At 37.0% G+C, this 17461-nt stretch overlaps 2 protein-coding genes across 3 annotated transcripts; one reads left to right on the top strand and one right to left on the bottom strand.

The window, feature by feature from the left end:
* Window positions 1-262: 262 nt before the first annotated feature.
* Window positions 263-2583, top strand: slc61a1 (solute carrier family 61 member 1). 2 transcript variants are annotated; one of them, XM_039652600.2, is made up of 3 exons: window positions 263-421; window positions 696-774; window positions 854-2583. In XM_039652600.2, the coding sequence occupies exon 3, from the start codon at window positions 950-952 to the stop codon at window positions 2393-2395; it is 1446 nt and encodes a 481-aa protein (XP_039508534.2). In that variant the 5' UTR covers window positions 263-421; window positions 696-774; window positions 854-949; the 3' UTR covers window positions 2396-2583. The 2 variants fall into 2 exon arrangements, with proteins under 2 accessions (XP_039508534.2, XP_039508535.2); XM_039652601.2 differs by having other exon boundaries at window positions 268-426.
* Window positions 2584-2903: 320 nt separating this feature from the next.
* gdap1l1 (ganglioside induced differentiation associated protein 1-like 1) lies at window positions 2904-16810 on the bottom strand. Its single transcript, XM_039652602.2, has 6 exons — window positions 16574-16810; window positions 11925-12117; window positions 8640-8813; window positions 6831-6925; window positions 6611-6725; window positions 2904-6004 (listed from the first exon to the last, which is right to left on the bottom strand). The coding sequence occupies exons 1-6, from the start codon at window positions 16751-16753 to the stop codon at window positions 5661-5663; spliced, it is 1101 nt and encodes a 366-aa protein (XP_039508536.1). The 5' UTR covers window positions 16754-16810; the 3' UTR covers window positions 2904-5660.
* Window positions 16811-17461: the final 651 nt, after the last annotated feature.

Below are 17461 nucleotides of genomic sequence, written 5' to 3'. Positions count from 1 at the left end.
CCAGCCACAGGAGCGAAATGGCATTTCGTTCATTCACGCTTAATCCAACGTTGCCTGGTAAACTTGATGGAGTGTTCTGCTACATACCCTAATTAATATTGTCAGTCAATCTCTGACAACAGAATAATTCGTTTATTCGGCTCTGGTTAATCAATCGTTGCTAACTTCTGCTTTGTAACCAATCAGAGAGCCCTACTGGCCACTGGGTTGAACGCCGTAACACGTCATTAATATTTATAAGCGTTGCGCAAAGACGTTCGTGTGTTTTACGTCATTACGTTTGAATAACCCGGAAATACACACGGATATTGTAGAGTAGATAAGAAAATATTGCAGACATTTATGCATATATTTAGAAAAGATCTTTTACCTCACAGAATAAGCGAAGAGTTTGAAAAGTCTTTTGGACAATGTTAAGATGGTAAGGTAGGCGTATTTAAGGCTTTTAACCAAACATTTATGGTCTATCTATCTATATTGATTTAATATCTATCTATCTATCTATCTATCTATCTATCTATCTATCTATCTATCTATCTATCTATCTATCTATCTATCTATCTATCTATCTATCTATCTATCTATCTATCTATCTATCTCGTAATATACATGTATATATATATATATATATATATATACAGTATATATATAAAGCCATGTGGTTTATATATATAAAGCCATGTGGTTCATTTCAGAAGTCAAGCTGTCAGTCTGACATGATGATTTCTCCATTGGGTTCATCCAGAAGTCGCATGATGAAGAATGTCATTTTTGGTAAGAATTGTGCTGGTACAAAACTATTGTTATTAACATTTATGGACATTTATAAATTTCCATTCGTCTCTTTCCTCAGATGAACTATAGATTTGACTGGACCAAGATCTGCAAGGGGGGTGATGATCTAGGATTATTCCAGATTTCTCCAGTCACCTGAAAACTATTGTCCATCATGTTTGTGACAGCATACCTGGCATTTATAGTTTTGGCAGGACTGTGCGTGGCTTTAGAGATCGCAGCCCGTCGTCTCACCACATTCCAGGCCACGCAGACAGCTGTCGCCAATCCGGCATTCCAGCGTTTTCAGAAGCTCTTCCTGAAGGCGTATCTCCTGGCCCTCTGGGCGGACTGGCTGCAGGGACCTTACCTTTATAAACTGTATCGACATTACAACTTCCTGGAGTCTCAGATCGCCATCCTATATGTATTCGGTCTGGCTTCTTGCGTGCTGTTTGCCCCAGTGGCCGGCTGGCTGCCACAGTTTCTTGGGCGAAGACATACGTGTCTCCTCTTCTGCCTGACCTATTCTATCTGCTGCTTTACCAAGCTGTCACAAGACTATTTTGTGCTCATACTAGGACGTGTTCTCGGAGGCCTGTCCACCTCTCTGCTAACCGCCACTTTTGAGGCCTGGTATGTGCACGGTCACGTTGAAGTCCATGATTTTCCCAAAGAATGGATTCCGGTTACCTTCGGTAAAGTCGCAAACTGGAATCACGGACTGGCAGTTGGCGCCGGGCTGGTGGCGAATTTGTTCGCCGAATGGCTTGGGCTGGGGCCGGTCGCTCCGTTCCTCTTGGCGATCCCAAGCCTTGCCGCCTGTGCCTGGTTTGTGCTGTCCGAATGGGGTCAGGAGGAGAGACAGGAGGCCGCACACGGAGACAAGAACGCCCCCCTTCTCAACCCTCTAAACGCCCCCAAGTTGCAAATGTCAACGCGGTCCCGTTTCTGGCGTAGCTGTGTGGACGGCCTGCGCTGCTTGCTGTCTGACCGCCGCGTTATGCTTTTGGGTGGCGTTCAGGCACTTTTTGAGAGCGTTCTCTATATATTTGTTTTTCTTTGGACTCCTGTACTGGACCCACACGGCCCGCCGCTAGGAATCATTTTCTCCAGTCTGATGGCGGCCAGCTTGGCCGGCTCCACGCTTTTCCGACTGGCCACGTCGGCCCCGTATCGACTCCAACCCGGTCACCTGCTCTGCTTAGCCGTTCTACTAGCTTTCTTCTCCTTCTTCATGCTGACGTTCTCCACCGTGCCCGGCCAGCCCCGGCCGAGGGAATCTCTTCTCGCCTTCCTTCTGCTGGAACTGGCCTGCGGGCTTTATTTCCCGGCCGTAAGTTTTCTCCAGGGCCGCGTGGTTCCCATGGAACGCAGAGCTGCCGTGCTGGCTTGGTTTCGTTTGCCTCTTCACCTCCTGGCTTGCCTGGGGCTGCTGGCTCTTCACGGGGAGGTGTCGGGGGCCGGCGCGGGTGAGGCCGGCAGTGGCACCAGACACATGTTTGCAGGCTGTGCAGGGATGATGCTGGCCGCCCTGCTTGCTGTCGTCAGCCTTTTCACTGTGGGCAGGAATGATGCAGACCTCAGGCTAGAGGGGACCAAATTAGAGGGAGAAATCTGAGTAACACTGGATTTCAATATAAGGAGGACTGGGGTTATTTTTTTTTGTATGCTTTGTTTTCTTTATGAATGTTGTCTTAGTTAAACAAATGTATTTATGGGTAAAACTAATCAAAAAGAACATGGCTTTATTTTTTTTCTTCTTCTAACTGCAATGTCAATAGTACCAATAAACACCTTCAAATCTGATCATGTTTATAGCAATACCAGATTATTTAAATTAAAATATGTTTGGGTATTTTACACTTCATTTAAATATTGAATATTAATTAAATCAATTAATCGTCATTTACTCATTTTAAATTTACATTGAATTAATGCATTCAAGGTACAGTATACATTTTTTTTTAGCAAACTATGCATCCAACCTTGGCATTGATAACATTAATTCTGGAGAGTTCAATGCATTTCTTTTTTCTTTTTTTTTTTTCTTTTTTTTTTTTGAGTCATTGATTGAACAGCTGTTTTTGTTCTAAATGCTTGTGCTGCACACAGACCATACGAAAAGGTTAAGGTAAGCATTTTCATTTATTGAAATCGATGGCAACTGAACAAATTAAGGCTCATGAACAAACATCTTAGAAAGCACTGTAAATAAATGCATATTTTAAAAATATAAAAATAAAAATTACAAAATAAAATAATTTATTGTGAAGTCTAACGACCACAGATATCAATATATTTTTCATGTATTAATTTAACTTCCAGTCCGTTTTAGAGTAGCGATCACCACTTATCTCAGTTTACATCCATCATTCCATAATAAGTGTATTTCTATGTGAGATTCGAGGTGTACAGATGTACTGTACAGTTGTAGCTAACAGCAGTACATAAAATGAAATAATAGAGTATTAATACATCTCCACAGTTGTATATGGCTTGTGTGTGAGGTGATAAAGAACTTCATATAATATTCAGTTATATTCTTGAGTTTGCTGGCAAACACTTAACGGTCTCACAGTTTTTTTTTTTTGTAAGTCAAATTAAGATGACTTAAGAAGAAGAATGTACACTCTCCTTTTTTTCTGAACACTACTGAAAACTTATAAAGAAAGAAAAAACTGTCACTGTCTTTGGCTATAAACTCATTGCATCAAACAGCTGCATGCTTGAAAATGGATATGCTAGTTTAAATGGCCATTTGGTGTTTATTATAAGCCTAGTTTTGTAACTGAATATAATAGTGTGTTGGTTTTCACACCAAATGTCCCAGTATCGTTTACACTCAGAACTGGCACTTCACATTCACATTTCTACATCACCAACATTTCAAGCAAGAAACTTTACTCATTCTGTGGTTTAGTAGACTTTTGAGAAATTTTGCTAGTGATAACCCAAAAAAATAAAAATAAATTTACATAGGAAAGAAAATGCTTAGATTGGCAGTCTTGTATGAGGAAAACATTCTGGTTTGTTCTCTTTAGTATTTTTTTGTTTTTGCATTCTTGGTAAGATTTGTAATATTTAGGCCGCTGAAATGTTTGCTAGGACTGAAAATTGTGCCGCGTTGGGTTCTGCTAATAAACAGCTTTTTACATGTAAATGTGCACTAAAAAGTGAATGAATTCACAAGTTTTGCAGAATAGTCTCATAATTTTGCGTGGGAAAAAGTGTTTGGAAACCCATCAATGGCTGATAATACAAAAAAAGATGCTTAATTAAGAAATCAGGATACTCTAAAGGTGCAGTAAACGATTTCTGGAAAACGCTGTTGCAAATCAGCCGTAGGGGACGTTTACATTAGTGATGGGCTACCACTTATTTTGTTTTCGATACGATACCGATACTTTCAAGGCCAGTATCGTCGATGCCGATACAATGATACCTGTAAACCGAACTTGTCCTAAATTATTGAATTACTAAGATTAAAATGGTTAATGAGATCCATTAAACATTATATTTGAAAGGCAGTTTAACATTCAATATGCCTTAATTGGAATTTATTAGATTATATTTTTATTTACACATGGTTAAAATGTTTACTTGGTGTGGTAACCATGGAAATCTACAAAACATTATAGGCCTATTTGAACTATGGCCACTGTAATGTTCATTTTCTTAATGGACTGCCAGTGACGGGCTGTTGCACCAATTAAATGTGACCTTTTTATTCTGACAGTGTATGATTTAAATTACAATTTGTTACAGAATAGAACATCAGTATGAACTTTTAACATTCAATTTAAAACAATTTAATTGCACAAAGAATGTTGGCTAAAATTTGTTTATTGTGAAATAGTCTTCTGTTAAGCATCACCGATCTAATGACAATGTATAGATTAGTGGTTGGAATGCATTGTTGGCCGTGTGTGAACGCTCTCTGTGATTGATTGGTTCTGACTTGCAGCATTTGCGCATGTTCAGTTTCAATTATTCACTAAAACCCCTTTCACACAGCGTGTTGATCCCGGGAAATTGCCAGAACGCCTTCTGTGTGAACGCAAACACGACCAGGGATTGATACCGGCACCGATCTCCGACCTAGTAAAATTGCCGGAATCAGTCCCAGAACGCGCGCTGTGTGAACAAAAGCCAGGACCAATACCGTAAGGGGTGTGTCATAGTGGAACAATCCCGGGACAAATGCCGGGTCACATTATCCGTGTATTTTCCAGAATCTCTGTGTGAAAGGGCCTATAGATTATTCATCCAATTCAATGCATATTGTACGCATTAGATTTCTTGTCAAATTAACAAAATCACTGGTAAAAATGACAAATTGGACACCCTTTGTCTTATGGACTTCACAGAGACGTGCACGCAGAGCCCATTGCAAGTCCACAAGACAGCAAGTGCATATGAAGTGTGCCATTTGGGACAGGGACTTTCTCAGAAATTGCTTACTGCACCTTTAACAAATATTATTTTGGGATTTAAGTTTATAATACACTTTGGCCGTTGTGCTTTACTTTATAATTGAATACAGGTGTCCTAAATGTCAGAATGTGTAGTGTTTATAAGCTGGAAAGAACAACAGAAAATACTTATGCTGTATGCAAGCCTAATATGAATAAAATAAACCAGTAAATCATAAAAATAAAAAAAATAAAAAAAATCAAGGCATCGTTTACCAGAGAAGGTGCTGTTAAGAAGAATTCCTAGTCTTGGAATGTTCTCATAATATATTTATTTAAGTATTCACCCTAGTAAGTAATAGTGTTGACCTCTGTATATTGTCTTGATTTTCCTGCTCTCGTAAAACAGTTACCGAAAAGTTCAACCATCGCACAGATACACAGACACAAAACACTACAAGAGCACATTCACTACATGTATTTCTTTTTTAAAAACCAATAGGCAAAATAGCCCATCCCCCCGAGAGAGCCCATTAAGAAGGACGCCCCAAAGAAGGATGGGGGCTTCTTTTTTACCATTCGGAATGCATTGGGTAGAACTGCCGAGAGCAGGGTCGTGTGGATGTCCCCCAACACCTTACGGAAAGCGTAGCGCTTCTGCACCCGCTCAAAAAACGACTGCAGGTTCGGCCGGCTCCCGTCCTCCCAGAATTTCCTTGAGAGTCCCAAGAACTTGAGCCTGTGCAATGTGGCTCCAAGATAAATATCAGCTAGTGTAAAAGTAGGTCCACAAAGCCATAATTCACATTTTTGACCTGTGTAGACAGGAAAGACAACTTGTAGATGTTCTTGAAAAAGTAAGACCATAAAACAGCAATTCTCAAAGCTAATATAATGTAAAAAAAAAACACAGAATAACAAATGTGAATTTTTGTGATTTACAAGAGATAAACAGGAATAATAATCACCAATATAAAGATCATGTTTAAAAACACTTGGTATTTTGTAATAATAAAATGCAATAACATTGTTTTAATTGAAATAACCTTTGTTATATTTTAATTTCATTTTTGTTAATGTTGTTTTGTCTTAATAAAATAAAATATTTTTATAACAACATATTTTTAAACATGATTTTAATGTTTAAAATATTAAAATAAGGTTTTAATAGTGTTGATTATGACCAAGCCATAGAAATATAGGCTTTTTAACTTTTCTAAAGAGAGTGCCTTGGATGTTCCTGTTGATTTTTATTAAAATAAGGTAATTTATTGTATTATGGTTATATATATATATATGAAATAAAATAACTTGAAATAAGATTATGATCATTTGTTTTATTTTTATATTTAAAAAATATGTTTTTATTTATTTTTTTGTTGTTAAGAGGGGAGAGGGGAAATTAAGAAAAAAATACATACCTTGATATTCCAGTTTTCTTTTTTCCAGCTCTGCCTCTACTTGGTCTAGCACCATTGCCAACTCTCCAAGAATTTTTTTCAGGTAGTTCACATTGTCGTGGTCTAAGATCTTTGCCTACCAATGCAAGTATTTAAGATGATGACAAGCTATTATTTCATTTTCAGATTAAGATATGACTGCACATAAGATATGTGTATGCATGTAAAACTGCTAGCTTACCATGAGCTTTTTCTGCTTAGAGAGGTATGGCTCTGTCAGCTGGGGTTCCTCATGGTCCAACTTCATCAGTTCAGATGCTGCATTGGCCAAATGTCCTGAGAGAAATCAAAATGTCTATGTTAGTAAGAGAGCTTTCATCTGATTACATATTCACATCATAAAACCCCAGAAATCTGTAAAGTTCCGCAGGGAACATTAGGAATTCCTTTGTGATGAGTTATGTGTACAATAGTTAATAATGTAACTGTCATTCCAGACAAGTAATTAAGGGATTTAATAGGACTTTACACATAAAATCAAAGCAGTGACTGTGATAAACAACACCTATCAAAAAGACCCTTTCCAAGTTGTAAACCATAAAAGAGATTTGTTTGCAATTATGCCGGGTTTCCATAACAATTTATTATGCTGCAGTGCATTGGCTGGAACAACTGTTTGGCTTGATTTACATTATATTGGCATGTTACGTAATAGGTGAGCATTGCGGGTTTACACTGGATTTAATATCGGTGAACTCTGAATAAACAGGGCAGCATTAGAGCATTTTAGTGAGAGGATGTCACTTTATAGTCAACATTTGAAACAGCAATTTGCTTCAAAACGTGAAATCAGATAAATAAAAGGATTCCCAGACTAAGCAGGTTTTGCAAAGAAACAGAATTTGCTTTCTACACACTTACAAATAAAGTTTCCAACAAGGGGTTTGGTTAATAATTTATTTCAATGGTCCACTTTAGACATTCTGCTAACTAAAAATAACTTTTTTAGTTAACTACATGTCAACTAACTCTCAGAGTATAAGCACCATCAAACAAACCACATGTGGGACGATTACTCCGTTTGTGTGGGACAATATGGGACATGTTACCAGCACTAAAACATTACCTGAAACTTAATAAAAATATTTGTATTCTGCCTTTCACCTGATAAAATACTTTAGTCCCTTCCAGAAAACATTCCAGCATTTTTCTCCATATAATGGACTTCATTGGGAACCAAACGTTTCAAGGTCCAAATGAGAGTTTCAGTGCAGCTTCAAAGGGCTTTAAACGACACCAGACGATGAATAAGGGTCTTGTCTAGCGAAAAGATCGCTCATTTAAAAAATAAATAAAAAACTATAAGTTTTATAAGCACAAATGCTCGCCTTGCTCTGTTCTGTGATGAGCGATCGTGACTCTCCTGTTCAAACTCGTTTATCAAAATTAACAAATCTTTTTTCGAGTCATGACTTGAAGGGTCCTAGATAAGACCCTTATTCATCGTCTGGTGTTGTTAAAAACTCTCATTTGGACTTTGAACCGTTTGGTTCCCAATGAAGTCCATTATATGGAGAAAATCCTGGAATGTTTTCATCAAAAACCTTCATTTCTTTTCGACTGAAGAAAGAAAGACATGGACATCTTGGATGACATGGGGGTGAGTAAATTATCAGCAAAAGTTTTTTTTAAAGTGAACTACTCCTTTAAGGGCTTCGTGGTGTGTGTTACTCATTGTTTGTGCGTGCCTTTTCGAATTCGGAATTAGGCTTCGGGCATATCCCTAATTTTAATCATCTAAAATCTAAATATTTCAAATCTAATTTCTAATTAAAATCCAATGATCTTTTCCCCCAATGAAGAACCTTATGTCCAATGGAAAGGATTGATGGATGTTAAAGGTCCTTTATGGAACCATAGTTGTCAATAAATTGTTGCCATAGATGACTTTATTTTAAGAGTATACATATTTCACAAAATAAAAGACATCTTTGCTATTTTGTACTGTAACTCTAGAATTAACGTTGCACTAAATTGTAGCATCACTTACTACGTATTTCAGCGGTGGCGTACTTTGGGATCATGGAGTCAATTGTGAGTTCAGGATGCAGGATGCATCCATGTGTGTAAGCATCCATGGGCAGTCCATCCAGCAGCTCACGGTACTGCTGTACCCTTTCATACATTGGAGCGCCTTCATCCGGAATCAGCTGGGCTACTGTGTCTGAAAGAACAAAGTATTTTAATATACATTAATATACCCACGACTATCCTGATCTTGCCGGAGAGCTGTGAATGTGTGCAGGGTTAGAAACCTGCAGTGAAGAACATAGAGATAACAGACTGAATGGATGCTTAGAAGATGTGAATAAACATCAGTTAGCATTTTAGGGTCTTCACTAAATAACATCACATGGCATGGCCTTAAATAATATTTAATAAAACACAGATTTTAGAAATATCATCTCCAAATTTGAAACAGAACATGATAAGATGTAAGGCTTTAGGTGCATTTAGTTTCTAAACAGCAACAAGGTCAATTTTTGTGAAATTTGATGGACTGTCATCTATTTTAGCAATGGATATGTCATTTCTTTAGTTTTTTTCTTAAAAGGGGGTGCATGTTAACAGGTGCACTTTTATTTTGACCAACTTGGTCAATGATTCTCCTTTCAAACAAAAAACCCATTCTATATATATTTATTTATATAACTAAAATCAAAGTTTGGCTCGTCAAACTTCTTGCCCCTTTTGGTAGATACCTTTTTGTTTTGTTTTTTGCAAAGAGCATTTAAAACACAAGCCACTGATATTAAGATGAAAGAAAAATGTTAACAGAAAGATTTTTCAAATATTATAGACATCTTTGTCTCTTGGTGGCCAATCTCTAGACTGAAGTGAAGTAGAAAGTCAGATAGACAGTGAAAACAAAGGGGTATCCCATTTTACACAGCTCTGTACCTCCAAGCTCACTGTGGAAGATCAATTCATCCGATAAAAACAATATCAAAATATCTCTCGATTTCTCTAGCACACAAACACTGGATATGTCACCAAGACAAACAACATGAAAATCTGCATTGTCACTAAGGGGCCTTTTACACGACATAGTTTTCAAATAAAAACGGAAAATTACTAAAATTTTCCGTTTTTATTTGATAAAAATAAAAACTTTTAATGCGTTTTGGCTGTTTATTTGGGACCTGAAAACACACACTTACGAAAACCAGTTTCAAAGTGAAATTTTAGGAATCTAGGAAAGCACGTTGTTCTTAATAACAAACTCATTAACACCATCCACAACAAAAGAAAAAGACAATCGCACTGTAAATATGTCAAGCAGGTTTTTACAAGTCATGCAAAACGGTTTATGTACTATATTTATAGCCTGAAACATTTACCATACCTGTAGAGACTCAATTTGAATTTAGTTTTTTAAACAATGTTCTTTTTTTATGAGTTTCAAAATATATTTCTGGTCAAAGGTCAAATGTGCAAATATTAGTCAAATAGTCAGTGTTCAAAATGAAAATGTAACAGATTTATGACTACAATTATATTGGTAATAAATGTGTGCCTGGACATGTCAAATATAGTTTAAATCTCGTAAAGACCATTGAGAGATTGAGTGATCACACTCAGCTCTTCTCAGTTGAGTAAGTGATCTTGGATCAGAAAACACTTGGATGAAAACACTCCCACACTCGAATTGTGAAGACATTCAAAATGACACATAGTCATGCATGCAACTGTGTGAGAGACAATGTAGTGCACTACTAATGTTGTGCATTGCTTAGGCCTATCTTTAACTTTCTACACACATATGGCAACAGGAAGAAGAGTGCATCTTTGACTAAAGCCTGTTTTATGCTTCTGCGTCGAATCGACGGCGTACCCCCGCAGACCCCTCTGCGTCGTCGCGAACCCCTCGAACAGACCGCAAGGGCTGTGATTGGTCAGATTATAATCCTTTCCGGAGTGTAGCTTTTCCGTTTTCCCCTCCCGTTATACCGCCATTTTTAAAGTGACCACTGCACTGTTTGTTTCAACAATGGATCAAGTTGAACGTTTGATCGAGGAAGTACGAAAGTACCGCCATCTGTACAATTCCTTCTGCATATAAACACTTGCAATTAAATAATTTGTTGTTCAACGTCGATTAGCTCCAGCTGCAACAACATTCTCTCTCTTTCGCTTGCTATTGTCAGAAATGGAACCAAAACAAACCATCAAAGAGAATTGTGAACCACACACCCCCCTAGTGTTCTGGCGGTGAAATGCACCGTGATACACAACCTGACGCAGAACCATAAAACGGCCACGACGCCGTAAGTGACGTAGCTACGCCGTGGAGTTGACGCAGAAGCATAATGAGGCCTTAACATGTACTATACATGCAGTCATAGACATATACACTAGACCTCACCTTGGATACGGCAGTTCATTAGAACGAATGCGTCAATAGAGCCGCCATCTTGAAACAGGGGAGCCCCTCCACTTTAATGCATCAGCGTCAATGTAGTAGACACAGGTCTAACGCAAATAAAATCACCATAAATCATCATGAATCAATTTTTCTTGTTTTTTTTTGGTTTGTTCCAACGGTCAGACAAGTATTTATCATTGATTCCAGAAAGAAAATTTTTTTTTTTTTTTAAACATTCTTCTTAGTTCAGATTTCATCCGTGAACTTCATACGCTGCACAAAAGTCCGCCACCATCAATGAATTCGAAGTAAAGGCAGAGATAGCAGCGTTATCTAGCTACTTCCTATGACAAGACCCCTGTTCCAAGATGGCGGCCGTTTTGACCCATGCTTAGAACCCCCAGGTGAGGTCTAGTGTATATGTCTATGACATGCAGTAACGAGTGTCCAACAGATGTACACACAACGGCTAGAGAATACCCATAATGCACTAAATGAATTCTCGCGTCTCGCCAGAAGATGAATCATCCATTTTCCAAACCACTGGTCCAATGTGGCTATGGTGTAATATCAAACACATACACACAGGTATAAATTCCTTTTCAATTGATTATTATTTTTAATTAAAGTTTATCTATGCTAGTTTCCACACTACTATGCAAAACCGTAGGGCACTCGGTGTGCGAATTCGCTCACTTGTTTTCATTCACTGCATCAAATGGACTATTGTAGAAAATAGTGAATGAGGGTGAATGCGATTTCGTACAAAACTAGAAACTTCCAGACAGGTGTGTTGAGACAAGTTGGAGCTAAACAATGTATAAGGATAGTGGCCCTCCAAGAGTGTTAGGCACAGTAACAAGCAAGGTATCTTTCTGCAGTCATGAGTAAGTGGTTTGTCAGCCATACCTCCGACAAAGTTGGTCTCTATATAATCAATGATTTGGTTGTAGTCACTGACGATAGTGTCTCCGTGGATGAAAACTGGCACTTCCTCCCCTAGGTTGAGCCTCATGAACCAAGGCTCCTTGTGCTCAGTGAGAGGCATACTGACATCCCGTTCTTCACACAGCAACCCTTTCTCATTGATCACCAGACGCACCTGCCAGAAAACACACACATGACATCATCATGACGTCATGCTGCCTCAAGACGGAGAATTTTGAAAAAGACAATGTCATCAAATACTAGAAAGTTCTTTATTTTGCGGTTCAGCTTTACATTTTCAGTAGTATTCTTTTGCTAATAATATAGACAACCGTATTAAATAAAAGACATTTGGTCCCACTTCATGTCGGCTACGTACAACGCAAACCAGTAGAATTATTTTCCACTGTATTTTGTATCTATTTGACAATCATTAAAATCAAGTTTGGAAGGCACTCGGGTTTTAATTAAATGTTTAGCAGGCCAGCTGTTAGAAATTAGATTAATAAAACATCAGATTGCTTTTATCACCGTCTGATTCTAAATTTCTTCTTGTTGTTGTTATTATTCGGCTCTAAACATTTATAACCAATGTGACATCTTACTTTTTACTCTATGCAAGTTTTAAACTGCCCGTTTGTATAAAAAGTGATTGCATACGATTTACTATATTAATATAATACCATACTAACATGATAGTATTATGCAATCTTAAACGATTGCATAATACTATCATGTTAATTTTTCAAGTGATGAAGTATGTTGACAAGCTGCTAAATTCATAACAAATAAAAATAAAATGAAAAATTAATTCAAACTAAATCCATAAAATGTTCCTATGATGGGAACCCCTAAAAGGTTCACTATATAAAGTGCCTAACAGAATCCCTTAAGATTCTATATAGAACCTATTCTTTTAAGCGTTAAAGGTCTACTACAGTAACTATAGCAACTATGCATGTAGAAACTATATTAATAAAACATAACATGGGAATATGGGGGAAAAGCCTTGCTGTGTTCAGAGATTTTGTAAGCTGGCATTAAGCTAAACAACACAATATTCAGATAGTTATTTAAAAAGAATATAGGCTACTTCATATACAACAGGAATCCGGTTTTCTTCTGGATAGAAGTAGCAGTAAAGATACAGTCCTGTCTCGTTCTACAAAACCGGATTAATCGATCGAGATAAAACAAGGAGCGCTGACTGATGAGTGAAAAGCATCAATCAGCAGCTTGAGCAATGCCAGGCTGTTTCCAGCTTTCACTGTGGAAGTGTTGCAAGGCCAATTGACACATCTGATAAAGCACTTCACAACTACGGTGCAATGTCTGGATTTGAACAGACACAAAATAATCAACTGGGAAAGGCTCAGCATTAGCATGTAGCTTAACGTCACGCAATTGACACTGTTCTCACGCTACATGCCACACGTATTCTCACGCAGTGAAAACAAACATGCGACAATGCGCTGACGGCCAAGACTGAGCGGGTTACCTCCGATATGAAAGTCTCAGCATTAAAACTTTGTACGTTTTATTACGAAATTCAAAAAAATAAAAATATTGGTTTGCCACTCTTAAAGGAGTAGTTCACTTTAAAAAAAAAAACTTTTGCTGATAATTTACTCCCCCCCATGTCATCCAAGATGTCCACGTCTTTCTTTCTTCAGTCGAAAAGAAATTAAGGATTTTGATGAAAACATTCCAGGACTTTCTCCACATAATGGACTTCACTGGGAACCAAACGGGAAAAAAGGTCCAAAAGACAGTTTCAGTGCAAACTTTATTTCGTTTCAAAATGAACGAATCTTTTTTTTTTTTGTGTCGTTTGGATCATTCAACGAACGAAATGAATGAATTGACTCGGAAAAAGATTCGTTCATTTTGATAAACGAGTTTGAACAGGAAAGTCACGAACGCGCATCACAGAACAAGCAAGGCGACCATTTGAGCTTATAAAACTTTTTTTTTTGAGTGACGTTGAGCGATCGTTTCGCTTGATAAGACCCTTATTCATTGTCTGGTGTCGTTTAAAGCCCTTTGAACAGTTTGCAGTTTGCACTGAAACTGAAACTTAAAGTTAATTATATGGAGAAAATCCTGGAATGTTTTCATCAAAAACCTTAATTTCTTTTCGACTGAAGAAAGAATGATATGGATATCTTGGATGACATGGGGTGTGAACTAACTTACTCCTTTAATGTCGCTGTAGAGCCTCAGTTCAAGCGAAGCGGTGAACCGATCTTCACTGATACCTCAATACTAATAGTTGGAGTACAAAATAAACATGAATTAACATCAGAGTGTATGAAAGAACCAGTACAACTTACTGAAATGTTTAGTCGCTCAATCAGTGTGTGAACCAACACGGATAAAACAGGCAAGGTTACATTTACATCAGAAAAGTCATTCATTGACCATAAACTGTAGCCTATAGTTAGCAAGAAAACTGTACACTTAATGTTTTGCATAACATTATGCACTATATTACATATTCATTACATTTTTACTCAAATACCATTACAATGTATTATCATAACGTTATTATTATAAAAAGAGCTGTATATGCAACTGTCTACAAATCAGTTATGAATTAACCTTTAATAATAATGTACCAACTAACAGGCTTCGCTATTTTGTTTATAACATTAGATTTTTTTTATCCTTGAGGAAAATGTATATGTACTATAACCATGTATATCCAAATGAATATTAAATCGACATCGAAGCTCATGATTTGAATCACTCAAAAGTGTTTTACCGCTTCGTCCAGAAGATACATTGATTCAATACCCTTCATCTGAAAGATCAGCAGTACCAATCTATTTTCTGAGATGACAGGGCTGTTTTGATGCTCATCTCCAGTAAATGTTCTTTAGTCCAAAAGTAATTGGCATCAAGAGAAAAACACTCAGATGGTGTGAAGCTTTCCCGTGTTTAACTGTATTTCTCAGTCTGCTGGTAAGTAAATGGGAGATGGATTTTGGGAGGTTATTGATTTTTTGCTCAGCTTTCCATGCGAGTCTGTAACTACTGTAATCAGCAAAATGAATCACTTTGCGATCTGAGCCTCACCAGTGTTTTGGTCAATTTAATATAGTTGTCAGGTGTCAGGTTTAGCTAGGTAACACGTGATATTCATTCAAATCATGCAAACAGCAACAGCAGACTGACTGTCGCGACTGTAGGCCTCACACCTGGTGTGTTATTCCCCCAAATATGGGGCCTTTCCATTTTCCAGTGATTTTTAAAATAAAAATCATATTAGAATAAACAATTTATCAGACAAAGAATGTATTTAAGTCTTAAGAAATTGCATTGTGGCATCTCATGCTGCGTTTAACATTTAATATATGTTGGAATTTGCAATAACTTTAAAAAAGGGTTGACGGTCATATAGCCATTTAGCCTTATAGCCTCAAGGTCATGACACTACAGGGTGTTTACTAGAAAGACAAAAGACAGTTTAATGCTTATACATACATATGAGCCTATATATGTTTGTAGTTCATATATATATATATATATATATATATATATATATATAGTACAGTGTACACACACATATATATACACACACACACACAGTTTGAATGGAAAACATCATATCTCATATCATAATCCATATATATATAAATAATGTGTGTTTGAGTAAATTTTCTGAAATTAATATTGTATTTATTTATATTTATACGTACATAAATGTATTGATTTCTAAATTATGTATTTATTTATATTTAAAATATGCACACATGTATAAAATACATATACATATATATAGGCACCACATTTAAAGCAATAATATATATGCGTAAATTGATTGGAAAAAATACTACATCATTTCGAATTAGATTGCATACCTGTGTTGTATATATGTATGAGACATTTACACAAACACACACTATTATATATATATATATATATATATATATATATATATATATATATATATATATATATGTATACATACATTTAAAAAATAAATGTAATAATTATAATATATAATACAGCAGGGAGAAGATGACAACACCGGCCAAATTAAGAGAATTAAAAATATGATAAATGTACTCTTTTTGTTTTTTTGTTTGTAGCTGATATATTAATAAAAATGCCTATAATAACCGATTAAAAGTTGGAGCCAGTTTTAATTTTAAGTCATTGTATTCACGTTTATGAGGGACACATAAGACCCTGACTGAAATGTGCACGAAGCAATTGACAGCAGCAGAATACGAAATCACCGTTTGTTTTTTCACAAAGCTCCCTCATTTTAATGAATAATTTAGAGTCCCATATCCTCCAGTCCAGAGCAAAGCAACACGCAACTCTTCAACAATAGCTTTGTGCCCATTACATACAGTTAAATCCGCTGTTTACTTGCCCCTAAATCAATCTGATTGGCAATATCATCGATCAGTTTTATGCATAGTGTCTGTCAAGTCGAAATGTTGCATCTTCTGCTGAGGTTTCGTAATGTCTTCACACAGGACGGAACAGACAGGTAACGTTGGGCCAATAAAACACGCGTCCACCCAGAGAAAGCGCAATATTATCTGTCTGGCAGTACTGGTCCCACTGCATAGGCTAGTATAGGTTCACCCACCATTTTCATGTTGTGTTTTTCTTACCTTTTGAGAGCTGAAGGACTGAGTCCAGTGATACAGAACGAGCTGGTCTTTGTTGTATGGCTTGTGTTCTATCGTGGGCTCTTGACTCTCCTCTCCGTCTGTCACTTTACCATCTTCGTCCATGGCTGAGATGGGCCACCAGCTACAGTTGGTGGGAGTAACATTGTTGGAAGACGCCATGACAGAGGATTCTGTGCGTGTGAGAGAGGAGCAGAGAGGGAGAGAGAGAGGGAGAGAGAGAGAGAGAGAGGGAGAGAGAGAGGGAGAGAGAGAGAGAGAGAGAGAGAGAGAGAGAGAGAGGGAGGACGAGCGCCTGGAGGTTTCAGCACCACGAACAGGGGCATCATCATCGACACCATCGGCAGCCGCACTTTCGACCTGCTCATATATTCTGTTCGTCCGCGATAAATGTATAGAAGAGGTCGTGCAAAATAAGCATTTATTTCAAAATGCACAAATGTCATATTTGTTTTCATGTTGGTTATTTTCCCTCACATCTTATTATTATTATATACACACTATTACAATAATACACAATATTATTATTATTATTCATATTATTATTGTATTTTAAAAAGTCATGACACAGTCATGAGGGTATGCAGGGGTCTTCTCTGTGATATAATTGCATATCGGTTACACAACACTGTGATTCTGATTTGAACAACATTGAAATATATATTTTTTTTAATTAAAAATATTATATTTACAGGTTTTTGTCTTTATTACACTATGAATGATGAACCGTCTAAACATTATTTTACTTTAGATAATATCAAATAATGAAAAATCATAGAAGAGGTGTGTTCAAGTAACTTTCTGTATGAATGTCATTTTAATGCTTGGTTGATAACTACTAGCCTAATATTAGGATACAATACATGTTTA

The sequence above is a fragment of the Pimephales promelas genome, chromosome 20, assembly GCF_988280905.1.
Source record: "Pimephales promelas chromosome 20, fPimPro1.hap1.1, whole genome shotgun sequence".
NCBI lineage: Eukaryota > Metazoa > Chordata > Actinopteri > Cypriniformes > Leuciscidae > Pimephales > Pimephales promelas.
Note: the sequence above shows the minus strand (reverse complement) of the source record. Positions and strands in the feature narration are given on the sequence as shown.